At 43.0% G+C, this 20,303-nt stretch overlaps 1 protein-coding gene across 1 annotated transcript; it reads right to left on the reverse strand.

The window, feature by feature from the left end:
* Positions 1-924: 924 nt before the first annotated feature.
* On the reverse strand, positions 925-19,793 carry KRT8 (keratin 8). Its single transcript, XM_081319470.1, has 9 exons — positions 19,263-19,793; positions 14,024-14,232; positions 11,076-11,136; positions 10,891-10,986; positions 9,705-9,869; positions 7,454-7,579; positions 5,740-5,960; positions 4,770-4,825; positions 925-1,975 (listed from the first exon to the last, which is right to left on the reverse strand). Exons 1-9 carry the CDS (start codon positions 19,578-19,580, stop codon positions 1,788-1,790), a joined length of 1,440 nt encoding a protein of 479 aa, XP_081175596.1. The 5' UTR covers positions 19,581-19,793; the 3' UTR covers positions 925-1,787.
* Between the last annotated feature and the right edge of the window lie 510 nt (positions 19,794-20,303).

Genomic DNA, 20,303 nt, shown 5'->3' on the forward strand with positions numbered 1-20,303 from the left:
GCACATGCATGCTAGTCGTTTCCAACTCTAGGGGCCGGTGCTCATCTCCATTTCAAAGCCAAAGAGCCAGCGCTTGTCCGAGGACGTCTCCGTGGTCATGTGGCCGGCATGACTAGACGCCAAAGGCGCACGGAACGCTGTTACCTTCCCACCGTAGTGGTCCCTATTTTTCTACTTGCATTTTTACGTGCTTTCGAACTGCTAGGTTGGCAGAAGCTGGGACGAGTAACAGGCGCTCACTCTGTTACACGGCACTCGGGATTTGACCCGCCAAACTGCCGACCTTCTGATCGACAAGCTCAGCATCCTAACCCACTGAGCCACCGCGTCCCTTTAACCCAACTTAAGTCGCCTTTAATATGTTAGCCTATTGGTGCCCTAGAAGGAGGGGGAGGCTTCCGATAAACCACCAATCAAGTGACTGGGAGAACATGCCCAGATGAATGCTTCTACGTCTCAGAAAGGAAAGTGGCACCACTGTGTTATTTTTGAATGTGATCCCTCAGACTAGCTTCACCCTGTTAGCACCAAATAAGATACTAGTTTCATGGTCCACGTGAAACGATGCTTTAAATTAAAAACACACAACAGTATGACATCCCTAAGGGAACATGACCTGTCCATGTGCACCATTTTAAATTCTGTGTCACTGAGGGTTCATTTGCATTAGTTAACATCAGGAACAAATCTCAACTGCAATGCAGGAGCATTTGCACAGGAAGCAACCTCAGTGGCCAGTAACCTTTAATGTCAAGGGAACTTTTGTGGGGGTTGTCCACCCCTCCCAAATTCCTAAATGTTACAATCCATGTTTTGAAAGCACCGAATGCTTTTTATCAGACCTGAAAGAGTGGATTTCTCTTGCTTTTCCATTTACCTTTATCTTTGGCTTTCCCGTAAGAAAAACAAACGCACAGAGAAAACGTAAGCCGTTTACTATCAAAGATTGGAAGAAAAACCTTTTTATTTCAAAGAAAATGAAAACCATGTGAAGTTCCTAAAATCTCTACAGACTAGCTTCCTTTGTGCTTCTGCCCAACTCAGCTTCCACTTTTATCTCTTTCTGCCATCCCATCATCTTTAGATTGCTAGTAATGATTCATGGATAGGAGCCACTCAGGTGAAATTCCCCCAAATTCCCGTCCTTCAAAATAAAATGTTTCCAAGCCTGGGTTTTGATTGAAAATTTGACCTAATGATATCCAATAGCAAGAGGGGTGAATAATACAACAGGGCAGCTTTTAAACAACGTGAAAACTACAAACAGCGATTCTGAGTAGGTCATCTCTGCATATAGTGGTCTAAAAGAGTTAAGACTTCTCATTGACCCTAGCTTGGGAAAGCGGCTTCCCTGTCTTTTTTTCCAACAGCTGCCCCCACTGAGGGGATACTGTCAAAACCACGAGATCCCCTGGGTAAGCAGATTTCTTTGCCCTCAAGTTGTGCCCCTTACTGTTTCTTTTCTCCCTGATCACATCTCGTGCAAGTTCAGTAGCAACATTTTGTGATGTTCTAAAGCAGCTGTGGACTTCCCGGTTGCAGCTGGACTCCCAAGTTCCACCAGCCTCATCCAGCATGGCCAGAAAGGGGCTGATGGGAGCTGTAGTCCATGAGTATTTGACAAACATAAATTCTTCCTTCTAGAAAAAAAAAAGTTCAGTCAGAGAACGAAGGCATTTCTTCTCTCTTCTAACCTGTGGCTCATCATCTTAGCTAAATTAGGAAAGGCTCATTGGATTCAGGCACTTTAAAACCATCAGTGGTTCCAGGCTCAAGACCCCACCGAGCTAGTTTGACAGCACATCTGAGGATTCAGACACCAGCTTTCCATCCCGAGTCTCAATCTTCTTGATGACAATGGCCTTGGTCTTGCCGATGGCCGAGCTCTCCATGGGCAACATATTTATGGAATATCCACCACCTGAGTAAGAGCTGTAACCACCTCCATACCCACTGAAGCCACTACTTAGGCCACCTGGAAAAAGAAATAGAAAATGGTTAAGGAGCGAAGAGCAGTTTCCAGAATTTGGTATCTTATTTTAGTTTTTATCTCTGTATCTAGAAATGGGAAGAGTGTGTCACAATAAGCAGCGGTTACACGCACAATTTTTCCTCATTCCTTTTCCCAGAGGGAGATGATCCTCTCTCTTGCTACCTTGTCCAGTTATAGTGGCACCTCCTGGCACGCCAAATTCCCTAAGGTGAGGACTGGGAGATGAAAGGAATTACCTGAGACTAAAATAAGACTTCAGATTGCCCCTATTGCTCTCATCTTAAAAAGACTGTGGCAACCTTATACAGGTAGTCCTCGGCTTACAACAGTTCATTTAGTGACGGAAGTTACAACACTACTGAAAAAAGTGAGTTATGACCTTTGTTCACACAATCGTTGCAGTATCAAAATTCAGACATTTGGCAACCGATTCACTTTTATGATGACTCAGGGGTCCCAGAGTCAGGTGGTCCACCTTTTGTGACCTTCCCAGAAGCAAAGTCAATGGGGAAGCCAGACTCACTTAACCACCATGTTGCTAACGTAACAACTGCAGTGATTCACTCAACTATGGCAAAAGAAAGGTCATAAAATGGGGGTAAAACTCACTTTTAACAACTGTTTTGCTTAGCCAAAGAAATTTTGGACTCAATTGTGGCCATAAGTTGAGGACTACCTGAAGTCACATAGGGACGAGGAAAGGATAAGTAGCAAGCCATTTCTTCAAGCTTAGAGGAGTGGATACAGCCTCATATTTCAATTTCTAGAAATCAATGACTTAAAAACTTGGACAAAATGGTCTCAAAATTGCAAATGGGGGGGGAACAGACTAAATGCTATCTCAATCTTTACAAACTTGCTGCTCTCCAAATGTATTGGAATTTTAACTTTTATTAGTTTCTCATCCAGTTGGGGATAATCAAAATTTAGTTCCAACACATTTGAAACACACCAGGTTGACAAGAGCGTTCCAAAAAAACCCTCCATTTAATAGACCTCCACAGATGTTTGCAAGCTGCATGCTTTGTGCAAGAAATGGACAATCCCTACCTCCCAGCCTCTTTTTCTGCCAGTTACGGCACAGCTCCCTCATTTACACCTGAAATTTCTCCCCATTTAAAAAAAAAAGTAACACACCAATTTTTAATTTTTGAAAAACCAACCTATTACCCATAAAGTCTCAAAAATATGGCCCTGGCAATTGCTTGCTACATTATCATGGGTACATCCTTGCAACTACTTTATGCCAAAGCTAGTCTTCATTTTTGATCTTTGAAGGACAAACAATTTCAGAGTGCCTATTTTTTATCACTATTGTTTCTGCAAAATAAAAGAGGAATTTTTTTAATGCAGAAAACTAGTTTTTCTCCACCCTGTGCCCTCCAGATCTACTGGAACAGGGCTCAGAGATGGGAAAAGCTGCTGGCGGGAGCAGAGTGGCGAGATGGGTGGCAAACAAAAGTAATAAAGAAATAATTTTTAAAAATAAGAAATTATTTATTGCCCAGCCAAACATGCTTCAACTATGATGGTTTGTCCTCTGAAATGGCTGGCTTGTCTTCATACTGGCATGTGTTCCTCTGTGCCAACTGATCTACAATTATTTCAACTGCCAATGGAAATTTAAATTTAAATTTCTGGGAGTCTACCTCTGCAAAGTTCTGACCTGGAAAGTTAATACAAACCAGGTGGCCAGAAAGGCCCAACATAAGACTTCACTTTCTCAGGGTCTTGTGGAAGAACAGGGGAGAACAACGGCTAATGACCCTTTTACTGGTCTACTATAGAGCGCGTCCTCTCGTATGGTATTGTGGTTTGGTATGCTGGTCTGACAGCCGCAGATAGGAAAGCATTACAGAGGGTGGTGAGTACAGCACAAGACATTGTGGGCTGTCCCCTGACACCACTGGATGACATTGCCAGGACTCGCTGCCTTGGAAGAGTGACGAAAATTCTCAGGAACAACTCACACCCTGGACGGTATCTCTTTACTCTCCTACCATCAGGTAGGAGATACAGGAGTATAGCCAGCCGTACCAACAGGCTGAAGAACAGCTTTTATCCATGGGCTGTTAGGCTTTTGAACGGGAAATAATTTTATATACTTTATGCATGATTGACTTGCGAGGCCAGTGTGTTGTGCAATTAGTTCACATGGTGTAATAAGATGGAAGGTTTGTGTCACTGTAAGCTAGGGGGTGGGGGCACGAAGGGAGGCTCAGCCAATCTCAATGTATACATGGTTGTATTTTGACAATAAAGTTTCATTCATTCATTCAAATAAGAAAACTGGGGGGGAAGGCACTGTAATAAAACAGAACTTGGGGGGCATCACTTAAGCCATAAAAAACCCAACCCTCACTTAGGGAAGACATCCAAATTCATATGCTGAAATATTATTACAATTTTGATTGATTACATCAGTTTGTAAAATAGAGGAAGTTAAATTATTTTATTTCCTCTTAGGAAAAAAAAATTGGCAGAAGACAAGCTGTTCTTTGTTAAGATCAGGGCAGGTATCAAGTTAAACAGGTTCACAAATGAAAGCAAGGAAATAAACATCACTCAACAGTGTTGAAACATGTTGAGTTCTAACTCGGCAATCAAATATTTTTTATAAGATGTACGCCACCCAGAATTACAATTATGTGAATTGGGCGGCTCTCTAAATCTTCTAAATAAAGATAGGATTCTCCCTGCTCTGGTTAATTTCTGACATTTGCATTGATATCTCGATCACCCTTCACTTCTTCTTCAACATGTGACATTTGCTTACCTGAATAACCAGTTGTCTTGGTCTGAATGCTGAGATTCTGCATTCCAGACTCCAGTCTGTAAAAGAAGGAGAGTTGGGGAAGAGAAGCCCCCCCCCCAAAAAAAATCAGTCAAGAATGACATTAAGTCAGAAAAAATAAGTCCCACAGAACAAGTTCTGCAGCCAAGCTGAACATGAACAAAATTTGAACATTTTCTTGATGCACTAATGATCTCAACAGCTGTGTTAGGCTAAAGCACAGATCACTAATACACACACACACACACACACACACACACACACACACACACACACATATATATATATATATATATATATATATATATATATATATATATATATATATATATATATATATATATATATATATATATATATATATATATATATATATATATATAAAATTTCTAACTGTATATATCTAACTGTAGCCTTGTTCACTTAATAATACTATTTTACATTGCCTTCTGAGCAACCAGGCAGCTCTTTGCACCATTAATTTTATTACGTTTACAAGCTCACTAAATGAAAGGACACAAAAAAAACCAACCAACTTGATAGCACACTGACAAATGTCCTCCTCTCAGCTTCAACACTTGACATTGATAACTGAATCCTGTGATCTGATTGGCTCATTGCCAAAACAAGATGACACCCGATTGGCTCTCTAAACACTCACACTCATTGGCTACAATCAGATGAAGGAAAGCTACCTGGTATCAACCTAAGCAAGTTGTGCTTCCTCTTTCTGGTTATTTGGCTATAACTTTTCATAGAATACAGTACAGATAATTGAACAAACTTTGTTGCATTGCATTCTTGATTAAATTATCTTTCCATTGATATATAACTTTATGGTACTACTCCAAAGAAAAAGTGGTGTTATTAGCCATCAAACCTCAAAAATACACAAGTTTGGCCACTACTGTATATCTATAGTACATAGTACATGTGTTGGGCTGATCCTTACCTGATCTCTTCTCCTTCCAGCAGCTTCCTGTAGGTGGCGATCTCTATATCCAGGGCCAGCTTGGTGTTCAGCAGCTCCTGGTATTCTCTCAGCTGACGTGCCATGTCTTGTTTGGCTCGCTGCATAGCACTCTCCAGTTCAGACAGCTTGGCGTTGGCATCCTTCACGGCCAGCTCCCCACGCTCCTCTGCTTCAGTGATTGCCGCTTCCAAGCTTGCACGCTGTAGGAGTTCAAAAGGCAGCTCAAATCTCAAAAATCAGGAAACAAGAGAGGGGTGGAAAGAATACCACAATTTTGCAGTACTCCCGCCCTTTCGTGAGATGGGGAACGAGATTCAGTGGTCAGATTTGGCCCTGGAAAAATAGCCAAAAGGTAAGGAAAGAGAACTCTATATTGTCTCTTCCCAGATGAGGACAACCGTGCCTGATCAAAGCACTTCCTTATAATTGGATTGAATGACTCCTATACTTTTCAAATCCCATTTATCCTCCAGGAAAGTGAAAACCAAAAGCAAGGCTCTTTATCCAGTTCCCTTCCTTTAATTCCTGCAAAAATCTTTATACACTATAGATGAAGGTGAGAAGCTGTGCAGAGTCCCAGAATAGCCATATTCCGCCTATCGTAGGAGGAAATAGCATGAATTTGCATGAATAAAATGGAGAGAGGAGCACAGACCATCTCCCCGCTAGTCTCAGAGAGCAAGAACAGCTCAAAATTCATCTCTGTTTAACAGGCTGCCTTTCACCTTCCGTATCACCCACCCACATTCCCAGGCCTTCAACCATACCAACAACCCACACCCCTTATCTGATAGATCAAATGGCAACACCCAGACATTAACCATCATATGGTCACAAAAGAAAAAGCCAACTGATCCTCTGATCAGCTGAATGGCCTTCAAGGGGTCAAACAAAAGTCAGTCTCTCCCCAGGCATTTACTTCCAAGTCATGAATCTGCACCATTCCTACAGCCCAAGACTTCAAGATTAGGAGGAGCTATAAGCCGGTAGTGGGGACGCAGTGGCTCAGTGGGTTAGGACGCTGAGCTTGTCGATCAGAAGGTCGGCAGTTTGGCGGGTCGAAACCCAAGTGCCATGTAAGAGTGAGCGCGTTACTCGTCCCAGCTTCTGCCAACCTAGCAGTTCAAAAGCACGTAAAATGCAAGTAGAAAAATAGGGACCACTACGGTGGGAAGGTAACAGCGTTCTGTGCGCCTTTGGCATCTAGTCATGCCAGCCACATGACCACGGAGACGTCCTCGGACAAGCGCTGGCTCTTCGGCTTTGAAATGGAGATGAGCACCGGCCCCTAGAGTTGGAAACGACTAGCATGCATGTGCGGGGGAACCTTTACCTTTATAAGCCAGTAACAGCATAGAGGAGGCCACTGGTTCTCCAACCAAGTTGGAGATGAGACTGTACTAAGGACCTCTTACATACACAACCATGGGTACTGCCATCAGGTTTTGGCTCATCCCCACTTTCTGCCCCTGAAAAGGCTGAGCTTATTAATACAGGCATTCCCGACCTAGTACTGTCAGACATATTGAACCATATCACCCGTATCCATGTTGTCGGTGACTGTAGGAGCTGTGGCTCAATAACTCTGGATGCTGGTAGAAGGTTGGGGAAGACCAATAGATAAGTTCCTTGGGGCAAAGCAGAGAGCTAGCATGACCAACTTAAGGAGGCTTGCAAAAGACAGATTTCTGACCTGGCCTTTCAAACCATCGATTTCGGATTGTATCCGGGTTATCATTCTGTTCAGTTCATTGATTTCATTCTTGGTGCTGCGGAGGTCATCCCCATGCTTGCCTGCCACATTCTGGAGCTCTTCATACTAAAGAGAAAAGATAAGAGGGGACCAGAGCTATGATGACAGGAAGGCCACAGGAACAGAGAACTGAAGAAAACCTAGATTACTTGAGGGCAGGCAGAAGACATTGGAGAACTCACTGATTGGGATCACACATATTCTAAACTCTGGTTTACTTTAAGAATGGTCTGTTGAACAAACCAGTTTTGCATACCCTTTTGAACAATAATCCATGCGTTATAAGCCACAATAGTTAAGTTCACATATCAAAATCAAGTCACATTATATCTTTAGGTAATATTACCTAAAGATATAATGTTGCTTGTTTGATTTTGATATCCATTCCCCAATCCCAGCTGAGCCAAGAGTAAATGTAAAAGATAATCTATGAGGAAAGTGTCTAGTTATCTATCCTCCATTTCCTTTCAAACAGCTGGTCTACCAAAGTTGCCATGAGTGTCTGAGTAACAACCTAAAGTATATATCATAAACCGAGAAATGCATCATAAACCTCACATGAGCCACAATTATTACTTGGATAACCCCAAGCAAGTAATTATCTCCTAGTCTCAATCCCCTTCTGTATTTGCAATGAAAATAATATAAGGCTTCCATTGTTGGGATAATAGTGCTATTACTATACTGTCCCCAAGTTATAATACTAGATACCAAACTTTTTTTCCCCAACCCCAACTCAGATACTAAACCCCAACATTGGCCAGCATGCCATGAAAGGATACCAAGGCCACCAGGGGACAATGGAGGCCACAACTGAATAGGAGTCGGTCAGTAAAATGATCTGATAAATATTTTCCATTCAAGCCAATTAAACACTTGCTAAAACGGAATTCCAAATTCATAAGGTTGAGGCTTATGTTCTTCTTTTTTTTTCTCCTTCTGTTCCAATCACAGACTGCCTGGACAAATGCCTGCAGTTTTCTTGGAAAGTTTTTTTCAGAAATGGCTTTGTGCCCAAGAAAGGACTGGAACTTCCTCCTGGATTAGGAGTGACAGGATAGCCGTGATCCAATCTCTCAGGGGTTGCCACAAAGAAGAGGGAGTCAAGCTATTCTCCAAAGCACCCGAAAGCAGGACAATTGAGGACATTGAGCCTTGGTGGAGCAGTGGGCTAATGCCTCCTTAAGTAACACCAGCTGCCTGCAATTAGTGCAGGTTCGCGTCCCACCAGGCTCAAGGTTGACTCAGCCTTCCATCCTTCCGAGGTAGGTAAAATGAGGACCCAGATTGTTGGGGGCAATTAAGCTGACTTTGTAATAATGCCGCTTGGGGGGGGGCTGAAAGCCCTAATAAGCAGGCATATACATAGAATGAAGGCTACTGCTAAGCTTGTAAGCCGCCCTGAGTCTTCGGAGAAGGGCGGGATATAAATGTAATAAAAAAAAAGAAGCAACGGATGGAAACTAGTCAAGGAGAGAAGCAACCTAGAACTAAGGAGAAGCTTCCTGACAGAACAATTAACCAGTGGAACAACCTGCCTCCAGAAGTGGTGAATGCTCCAACACTGGAAGTTTTTAAGAAGAGACTGGTCAGCCATTTGTCTGAAATGGTATAGGTTTCCTTACCTGAGCCAGGGGTTGGACTAGATGACCTCCAAGGTCCCTTCCAACTTATTATTATTATTATTATTATTATTATTATTATTATTATTATTATTATTATTATTATTATATTATTATTATTATTATTATTATTATTATTATTATTATTATTATTATTATTAATCTCTCCTTTTTGCTGGTTATTGTTTTCAGTTGTTTTTAACACTAGCCAGAGTTATCACAGAATCAGGCACTTTTAGACATTTGACAAAGCAATCCATCAATAAAATAAAGAGTTATTGCAATATTGGGATTGTCTAGACTTTTCCATAAAACAGCCAATATTTTCAATAATAAAAGAGTGGGATAAAGATTCCATGGCTATGCAAAGAAAGGGGGTGGAGAGGAGGAAACGGAGAGAGCAAACGGAAGACAAATGTGGATGCTGCTCCTCTTTCGTCATTTCCTTCCTTCAGTGAAATGGGTTATCCCCACTCCTAAAACTTGAGTGAGAGGACTGAAGCTCTTCATTGAGAATTAATTTTTCATCAGGTACAGTCAAGGAGAGCCAGAGTCAGCACGGAGCTCACCTTGATCTGGTACATCCTCTCTGCCTCAGCCCGGCTCCTGTTAGCAATTTCTTCATACTGGGCTTTGACATCAGCAATGATGCCCTCCAGGTTCAGGCTGCGGTTGTTGTCCATGGACAGGATCACAGAGGTGTCGCTGATTTGAGACTGCAGGACACGCAGCTCCTGTATCAAAAGGTAACATTTACATTTATCCCAAATCAAAGAGTAGGTGACCCTCAGGGAACCGTGAGGTGAGGATTCAAATCTTTCCTACTCATTTCTCGACGGGCAAGAAAGTTCTTATTCAACAGGTGAAGTCTCAGAACCAATGGCAGGACTACTTAAATGATGGTTAAAGAGAGAGAACGGGCTGAGCTTCCTCGACCCGAACTTCTGCAGACCAAGAAGAGGAACCTTGTCAAACCTGAGTCACTGGGGAAGCCTTCAGTAAAAAAAAATGTGTTTGTTTCCTAGCAAACCAAACCATACCAAATTGTACTTTGTGAGGGACATCCTCATCAAAGCTGAATGTAATCTCCAAATTTTTGCAGCCTCAGAGCTATTTCTTAACCATAGCTGCCACAACCTGACAGCCCCTTTTCTGTCCGGTTTGCAGAGAAAGAAAAACCACATTTAATATAGGTCATAAAATAGGCTAAACATTTCTGTCTTTCCCCACCAGCCCCAATAAAATCCTGGCTCTATTTCCTTTGCATTACCATCCCCCCCCTCTCTCTCTGCAGCCCTTTCCCCACACAAACATTAACTGGGGTCCCCCAAACCACCCACCCCCAAAGTTCTCCCTTGTAATAAAATAGCAAGCTTACTACAATTTACGATTCTCATATTTCATGCAGAAATGGAAACCAGATCCAAATATCACTATGTAGAAAGGCAGACTATAATTGAATACTTAAGAATACAGCCTTGTTTTGGACTTTTTAAAGGCTTTGACACAACACCAGAGCTATCTTGGTGCAGCCTCTTATTAGCTTGCCAGCCCCGTTAACAAGCCAAAGGACCGATTCCCTTCATTGAAACTAGCTGCAGTGGCCAGTCTGGGCTGTTTCAGTATGTAGAAAGGGACCATAAATGCCCGTTTGTCATCTGATCCAGACACCACACTTCTTGGCCTGTCCATCTCTTCAAAAAGGATACATTTAAAAAAAATTGAGTTCTTCACTCAATTCAATCCACTATCTACCTCATCATAAAGCTGCCTCAGGAAGTTGACCTCGTCTGTCATGCATTCCATGCGGGATTCCAGTTCAACCTTGTTCATGTAAGCCTCATCCACATCCTGAGGGAAGAATGCACCATTAACAACTCATACACCAAATTCAAAAATTGTGATAATTAACCAAGAAACATGATCAGCCTGCCATTTACCTTCTTCAGAAGGACAAACTCATTCTCCTTCTCAGTACGATGGTTAATTTCATCTTCATACCTGTAGGACAAAGGAAGTTAAGTGGTTATTATTACGTGCAATTTGGTCCAAGGCTAAGCACTTTGTGCTAGGATCACTATTAGAAATATGCAAAAATGGCGATGCATCTGACTGACCCTGTGCAAAGTGCTGCATCCCCTGACTAATCACTGCCAAAATATAGGTGCTGGGAGTTAAAAGGGGAAGGCCCTAAATTAAAAGATTATCATGGTTTTTAAAGGGTTATTTTCTGATTAACTTTGTTTTTTCTAATATTTTAGTAGAAAGGCAGGATACAGTAGATTACGTGTGTGTAAGACTATAGTCATATTTTCCCACCAAAAGTTACATTTTAAGACCCTGAGGCCCCCATTATTCAACATTACCAACAACTCTTCTCTTCCATTGGTCAGTATTCATTTATGCATAGTATTCTGTTTAAAGAGTGACATGGAAAAACATGGCAGCTTCACAGTAAGTTCGAAGTAAACTGCGTTATTTGGACAGGTGGGAAAATTGTACAGGAGCAAAACACTCAGAAGTCCAGAGAATTCCTAGGACGGCAGCCTTAGCATCCAAGCCTGCAGTCTTTTGCTGAGGTTCCTGATATAATATGTCTGTTCCCGCTTAGGCTGCCTTTCAGGATCTTGTCTTGACAATTTTTTAAAATTCTATTTACATTATTTTAATTTTAAAAAGGTACATAGGAAAAGCTGGCATTCTGCACAGCAACCTGTCAACCATCGACTGGCATTACAGTAACAGTTTTTGCAGAAATGCCTTCGGAGCCAGCAAGGAACCCTAGAATATAAAACTGTAAAATGGCTAAAAGACAGTGCTTAAGAACTGGGCCTACCAGTTCCCCTACCTCCCCCCCCCAAAAAACCCCACCTCACAACAGACCCAGATGTTAGAGCATCAGTATACATATAGTGACTCAAAGCAGTTTAGGGATACCGTCATCCATTTGCTTTCTGGCCACAATACTTGAAAGTGGGTGCACATTACAGATTCAATGGCAATTGGGACCAGAAACTCCATTGCTAAGCAATGTAATTGTGGAGCACAATGACATGTCACCAGTGGTGGGATTCAGCTGGTTCGCACCATTTCGGCAGAACCGGTAGCTAATTTTTTTGTTGGTAGCTAATTTTTTGTTGCCAAGGTCCAGAATGGACTTCCAGAAGCGGCATCCACACAAAGAATCAGTTGTTCACATCTTTGAATCCCACCACTGCATGTGACCATATTGTCAGATGACCGCATCGCTTAACAACAACAATCCCAGTTGCCATCGTTAAACAAGGACCATGCAGGCATTAAGTGAAGACCTCACGATTGTGACTTCCTGCTGGCTTTCCCATTGACTTTGGTTATGGAAAACCAGGAGGGAACATCGGAAATTGAAACCATATGGTTGTGACTTGCTGCAGCAGGCAGGAAGCTCTGAGGATGAGTCTCTCCCCCTCCCCCATTTAGCACCATAATTTCGAGTGCTCACAAACGAATGGTTATAATCCAAGGACCACCTGGCAGTGTCAAAATGCATTCAGCATCAGCTACCCTTTTGTCTGCTCAAGCAGCCCTTAATCTACCTTTATAAAGATGAGTGTGTGTGAAACCTGCAGATGGCAAATTTAACTATGTGGTTTCATGTGGAGCAGTTCTGGAACTGGGAAAGTTGGAGTAAGAATGTGGCATAGCAAGGAACAGCTGATTTGGGTACAAACTCAAGATACCACAGATTGTGCCTCCTCCTCAACACCCTCAAGAATGGATGTGAAATTCCAGGATGTGAAACCAAAAATATGTACAGCCAAGCGGTCATTTTCACCAGCCATTCTTCCCATGCTCAAACACCCACTTTCTCCAGTCCTAAGTTGTTAGCTCTCTTATTTCTACAAGGGATACAACCAAGAGAATACAGATGTAACATTCTATTTTGAAAATGTCTTAAGAAAGACGAGCTGTACACGATGACTCTTTGAAAAAGGTAAAGATCCCAAATTACTGCCATCAAACTCTTTCTTTTTATTTAGAAAGAGACACCCTTGAATTTCCAGGCATCACATTCCTGTCCAGCTCCCAATGTCAGAAGTATTTGGAAAGCTGGAAATTCTTAAAACAATATCCCATTCCCTCCATTGTAAAATAGTCTCATCCAACTTGCCATTCCAGCCCAGAGATATCCCTCTGTAAAGATATAAAGGCAATAGGGAAGAATGACATACTAACAATGCAGGCTGTCCTCAACGTCCCTGCCTCCATTAAGAACAGACACTTGCAAAACGAGTTAGGTAATTCTCCCATTAGCGGTTTGTCCTAACAACAATCTTGCTTGGTACAAAAGAGACACCCAGATGTGTGATGACAGGTGTGCTACCACATAGAGGAACAGGACTGAACAATTCTACTGGCAGAGCCCTCCCATCCTCAGACACTCTTCAAAGAGATCTAGAGATCTTGGTTTTGGTTTACCACTTCCCTTTTTCTGGAAATAATCCTTGCCCAGCATTCTGGTACAATTCCTTTGTTTAGCATGGTTTGATAAATAAATCCTTAACATTATCCTTCCAGCTCTGACCCATTAGTTTTATGGGGGGGGTTATATTACATCAAATAAATGTGTACAGGGCACCTGGTTGGCACAGGTCAAAATTAAGAGACTGGGGCTATCATAACAATCCAAAATCAAACACAAGGATAGCAAAACCCAAAACAAGACAACCCACTAGCAGCCGCTAACAATTTTGATGTGTGGCAGGGATTTAAAAAATAGTTTGGGTAAACCAAGCTATCGCAGCAGATTGAAGGACTGCTGTGGAATTTCCACAGTTCTAAGCATAAGATGGCTACTTTGTCCAGCCCCAGCATACCCAGAGCAGTGGAACCAGAAGACCCCACTCACTTGTTCTTGAATTCTTCCACCAGGCCTTGCATGTTTGCCAACTCAGCATCCAGCCTTGCCCTCTCCTGACCCAGGTTGTCCAGCTGCCGACGTAAGGTGTTGATGTAGGCCTCAAACATACTGTCCATGTTGCTCCGTGTAGTCTTCTGATTCTGCATGAAGCTCCATTTGGTTTCCAGCATCTTGTTCTGCTGTTCTAGGAAGCGAACCTGAGAAGGAAGGGAGAACAGTAAGGTAAAGGTAAAGGTTCCCCGCACATGCATGCGAGTCGTTTCTGACTCTAGGCGCCGGTGCTCATCTCCGTTTCAAAGCCGAAGAGCCAGCGCTTGTCCAAGGACGTCTCTGTGGTCATGTGGCCGGCATGACTAGATGCCAAAGGCGCACGGAACGCTGTTATCTTCCCACCATAGTGGTCCCTATTTTTCTACTTGCATTTTTACGTACTTTCGAACTGCTAGGTTGGCAGAAGCTGGGACGAGTAACAGGCACTCACTCTGTTACGCGGCACTCGGGATTCGACCCGCCAAACTGTCAACCTTCTGATCGACAAGCTCAGCATCCTAACCCACTGAGCCACAGCGTCCCTTAAGGGGAACAGACTAGGAAGTAAATTCCTGATACTTCAGCAGCACCCATGAAAGCTCTGCATCTTTTCAGATATGGGCCACCCCATTTATCCTTTTTATCAGAATTCAAACTGGTATTTTTCCTGGCCTAAGGTAGGCCATATTCTACTAGCCTAAGATAGGCCAGCACCCCATAGTCAGAAAAGGTTCAGAGCAACTTGCAAAGCTGTAGTTCCTGCTACAAGCAAATTGATTCAGCAGGCCTTCTCAAATTTAGCACACTATTAAGTACTATTCAATTACTAGAAACATCTGAGAACAAAAGATATACATACTAAGCAGTATGCCTCTGGGCTCATTGCATAATTTATTTGTGTTGTTTCCTGGATGGAATCTTAAGGTGGTTGAGGAAGTGTAACTACTACAAGTTATTTTCTGGACATACCAGGTTTTATTTTAGATCAAAAGGATACAATCTGAAACCCTGTAGCCTTTAGTGTGATTGCCATTCACCCCAGGATATTTCTGAAAGTTGGCACTAAACTTTATAGTTTAACATAAACAGAATATAAAGTTTAACATAAACAGAATATTAAATTCCCAATGGGAAATCATATTATCTGATTTTAATTTAACTTAATTTAGTTCTATCCCAGACTCTCCTACTTTCTGGAATGTGAGCAGTTGCCTCCATTAAGAAATCAAGTATGGCCTGTAGCCTCAAATAAAAAGATCTGATTTATTTTAAACAACTTTTTTTTTAAAAAAACAAGTAATTGGAAAGCCAGAGCAGAATAAGAAACAGCTAAAAATTGTAGCAGCTCTTGTTTAGTTTGGGCTAATGAAAACACAAATAATATAAAAATAACTCAGTAATTTCACTTTAAAATCAAATGTAGCAGAAGAGTCATGAAAAAGATTTTGCATCACATACTTCCCTGCTTATCCTGATAATAATAGTCTGTTTCAACAAGAGACACTTCCATTGCGTTATTCCCACTAGCTGAGGAAGATGGAAATCATAGTCCAATAGTTCTAGACTAGAGAATCCCAGGTTGGGAAAATCAGCAAAACCGGAATTTGAAAATGCTCCCTCCTATATAGCTATGAGTACTTGCAGGAGGAAATTTTATCATCTCAATTTAGAGTGTTTTGTTGTGCTGCCCTGCAAACTTGACAATTCCCAGGTTCTCTGTGGATTAAGCCTGCTCCCGAGTAAAAGGACAACAAACAGATTTCTGTTTTCCCAGAAATGCAAGGTGAAAATGTACACGGCTTCTTTTGGGCTTAAGGTACACTGATCTTTCAGTGGCCCAAGGCCAGGTGCTGCACTTCAAAGTGTAGGAAAGGCAAGAGCAAAAGTTAAGTGTGATTTAATTTGAATTAGACCCAATCAATTTGATTACCTCTCTCAGGCCTACAATAACTTTTTTTTGCTCCACTCATTACAAATTACAATTCAAAGGCACTCTGGGGGCCACGCCCAAAGCTTTGGGAGTGCACCTCTGGTCTGGAAACATATTTAAGTGATTGCATACCTGAAAACCACTATTGCAGGAACAATATTTAATTAACTTTTCAAAACACAGCCCCAACACCTCAAAGGTCAAGAACAGTTTGTGTGATGAGACTGCTGAAGCATATCTCCCAACAACCCTGCTTGAGGCAGAAGGGTCTTAAAAGGTCCTTGGTCACCCTGCCTTGATTCAATATATCTTATCTGGACCATTATAAAGGCAGGAGAGGAAACATTGGTGATGGAGAGCCAACATTTAATCTGAAGCATAGTTAGCCAAGACTTGAAACTCAGAACCTGTTTTTAATGGCAGAATGCACTTAGCAATTCAGAAGATTACTGAAGAAGCAGATGCTTTAATGATGGAGTAACTGCAGTTTGACAGTCTTGTGAGGAGTTCACACTCTTAATGAAAGACTGGGGCATATATTATAAAACATAAACACAGCTTCGGATGAACCATTTTGCCTTAGGGAAGAGGAACAATGGGAAGTGAAGCAGTAAGAGAACCAGAAGAGTAACAGGCTGAGAGTAGACATGGTGAGAACCAGGTTTTTTTTTCTCACAGAACGCTCAGAACGGAGTTCCATCACCTTTTTTGGATGGAACCTTGTAGGGTAGGCAAAGCAGGTTGTATGACATGTGTGAGTTCCAGCACCTTTTTCTTTTACAAAAAAAAGCACTGGTGAGAACTAGTGTTATCTTGGAAAACCTCACTTTCTGCTCATTCGGGTGGTCAACCAAATGCCACCAACACCGTTTTCCCTTCCGCTCAATCTCATTTTTGGCTTCTCCTTTCTTTCAGATGGTCTCCCCATAACTATTGTACCAGAAAGTTTTAAGGATGGTTTCTGAAGAGAAGGGTACAAGGCTGCTTTGACAAATTCATGATATTATACAACATTGGGAGGAACTATTTGTGTATTAAAAAGAGTACTTCTTAGGAACAATCAGCTCAAGCTCAGCTCTATTGCTTTAGGGTGCATGGCAAGGATGCTAGGGGTCACTCAGGAAAATCCAGGGAGAAAACTTTTCTCCAAAGATTCCAGATCTCTGTTGATGCAGCATTCTGGCAATAATAACTCAAGAGCAGAAGGTGTAAAAGCTCTCACCTCCTCATATGCTGCCTAAGTGATTGAGGTTGTTCAGGAAACACCCAAAGCTGCAGCACTTGTCTGATTTATTATGTGCCAAAATAATTAGGGGAATTGCTGGTTTCACACATATAGTCCAATCACTTAATGCAGCCAGTTTTCAAGTCTGAGAAAGTTCACCAACAGGGGTTATATATTTGGAATTCTTTGGGTATTCAAGGAATGTGTTCAAAGTAGACAACACAAGCTTTGGGGAAAAACCTCACCTGTAAAAGCAGCTCGTAGTAACATGGAATGAACTCTGCAGAGAGCCACCCACCCACTGTACTCTAGACCTGAAATATAAATTTTGCACCCATGTTCCTTTCAAATTGGGACAGTGATTTCCCATTGTACAGCACACACATCCAGGTCCCATCTACCAGCTATTAAGAAACAGTGCATAGCAGGATTCTGACCCAACTTCCTGCAGCCAGACATTGTTCCTCCACTCAATCTCCTCCAGTGGCCTTGACTATGGCTTAAACTCTTACGACCAGCCTGATACTGGCTGAATACTAAATAGAAACCCTGTTCAAATAATTTATCTCTGGAGTTTAAAGGGTTCTTCTCGCCAGTACCACAAGTCACACAAAAAAGGCTGATTTTTGCACACATTAGTAGTTCAAAACCCTTAACAAGGATACTATAAGATACTTATAAGATATACTTATAGTATCATTTGTTTCACTTATCTAGAGCTAACATACCCAGATTGCAAAAATCTAAATGACCATTAGATGACAGTAAAGAGGTACAAGAAAGATAATCTTCAATGATGGCTAGAAACCGTCTGGATTTTTGCAGGCCAGATACCATAGCGTTGAGGAGGCAGGCAGTCATAGGATTAGCTACCTCTGTGAAAGTACAGTACCTCTGCATGTGTATACACATTGTTCCTTTTCACGATACATGCTGTCCTCAATAATTATATGCATTGCAAGTTTAGAAAGGGGGGGAGGAGGGAATGGGGGAAAGGGATAGGGAGGGTTGGGTGGGGGTGGGGGGGATTAAAGTCAAAATGTATTGTAAAACTTTTTAAATTAAAAAAAGAAAGAAAGACAAGTGGAAACAGATAGGAAGAAACAGATTAACCAGTGTTCTTGTTCTCGGTTTCATTATAGGATAATACTAGAAAAGTATTCCCCCCCAAAAAAAATAATAATCCAGAGAACAGCTATATCCTCACCAAAAATAAATAAAAAATGAGTATTTGAACTGGATCCTTTTCAGTTCATTTCTGCGAGTCAACCTAACAAGGGGTATTTTCAAAATGCGATTCCATAGAAAGAATCACAATTTAGCAACATTCTCCCACTCCGTTCCTTTGGTAGGCATAGAAATAGCTCAACACTCCAAACCAGAATAAAGCAAACTTGCAAGTTTAATGCAATGCCCTGAACTTTTGCCTCAAGCCAAGTGGGTCGTAAACTTGGTGTATCATCCCAGACGTTCAGTAGGTTTTGCCAATAATATAAAAGTAGAGCAGAACGCCATATGCTCTCCGCTCTTTTAAAACATGAAAATTAAGAGACTCGTCTTTATGTTTCTCTTTAGCCTTCACACCTGTAGGAGGAGCCTAGTCCACACCACTCAACAAGTTGGATTCCCTCTACAGACCGAAGTCATGGGCTCAGGAATTATCTCTGGCCTCCAGTCTCTAATCCCGTTGCCAGCCCCCCCCCACCACCACATCCCCCCCACTGCAGAGAAGAATCCTTGTTCAGATGCTGTTTATTCACAGAAAAGCCCCCCCCCCAATTCCTCTGCTTTCTCCACTGAGTACATGCACCCGAGGTCTCACGCTTCCTTTCCTGCCTCAGTTTCCCCAAAGCTTAACTTACCAAGTTTCTTAAGAGCCAGAGAGGCCCATTTGGGCAAAACCGGCAGAAACGTTGATCAAGGAACAAACAAGCCCCCCCCCCTTTTTAAACCCACCCACCCCCCACCCCGTTTTCAAAACCGCTTCCGTACAAAGACCCGCCGCCCCCCGCCCCCCGCCCTCCCCAAACCGGGCAACGCACCTTGTCAATCAAGTTGGCAAACTTGTTGTTGAGGGTCTTAATCTCCTCCTTCTCCTTGGTTCTCACTTGCTGCATGGCGGGGTCAATTTCCAAGTTGAGCGGGGCCAGCAGGCTCTTGTTGACGCTGACCGCCGTGATGCCACCACCCAGGCTGCCCGCAGAGGCTCCGCGGAAGCTGGCCCCACCGCCATACCGGCTGCCCCCGAAGCCGGAGGAAGAGTAAGAGGTGCTGATTCGGGAGCCAGCGACGGGCCCGGGCGTGTAGGAGCGGCTGCTAAAACTGCGGACGGTGCTCGACGTGTTCCGGTAGTTCTTCATCGTCGTCGTCGTCGTTGCAAAGAAGCGCGGGGAAAAGAAAAGAAAGAAAAGTCAACTTGTAAGAGCCGGTCAGCTGGGAAAGCAGCAGAACGCCAACGGCGGAGGAAGCTGGGCGCGGACTTATATGCGGCGCTTCGGCGGGGTGGGAAAGGGCGGGGTCGAGGAGAGGACGGCAGCACCTGAGTGGCTTTTCCAGCCACCAGGGGGCGGAGCTCCGAGGCTCGGATACCTGCTTCGCCAGGCAGGGAAGCGGCGCTTTTTTTTTTTTAAACTCTTTCCTATCGGGAAGCGGGGGGGGGGGAGGAAAAAAAGGGGGGGCCCTAACGCAGGGAGCGGCACGTCCGCACCTCTTCGGGGAAATAAACCGCTCTTCTTCCCCTCCCTCCGCCCCCCGTTTCTTCACTCCGGCTTAGCACCGTTTCAAGAGGTCGAGGAGTGAACAAAACCCAAAAGAGGGCAGCAGTTGCCCAAACTTGCTGCCAGCCGAATGCAAGAAGAATGACAAGAGTCGTTGGAAAGGGAACTGCGAGGTCATCTAGTCCAACCCCCCACCCCACCCCAACCCCCAACCCCTTGCTCAAAGCAGGAGACCCTAACCACCATATTTCGGACAAGCGGCTGTCCGGTGTCTTCTCGGAAAGCCTCCGGTGATGGGGCACCCGCAACGTCTGAAGGCGACACACCTGTCCCGCTGGTTTAAAGGTTTTCTCACTTGTTAGAAAA

The sequence above is a fragment of the Vipera berus genome (assembly GCF_964194415.1).
Source record: "Vipera berus genome assembly, chromosome: 2".
In the NCBI taxonomy this organism is placed as follows: domain Eukaryota; kingdom Metazoa; phylum Chordata; class Lepidosauria; order Squamata; family Viperidae; genus Vipera; species Vipera berus.

Bases quoted from the DNA above. Each gene is read 5' to 3' on its own strand.
- KRT8 (XM_081319470.1), bottom strand. From the start codon at position 19,580: ATGAAGAACTACCGGAACACGTCGAGCACCGTCCGCAGTTTTAGCAGC. The intron at 11,137-14,023 runs GTGAGTGGGGTC...TTTGTCCTACAG, and splicing joins GTGGAAGAATTCAAGAACAA to GTATGAAGATGAAATTAACC. The intron at 9,870-10,890 runs GTAGATAGTGGA...CTTTTGATACAG, and splicing joins TGAGGCAGCTTTATGATGAG to GAGCTGCGTGTCCTGCAGTC.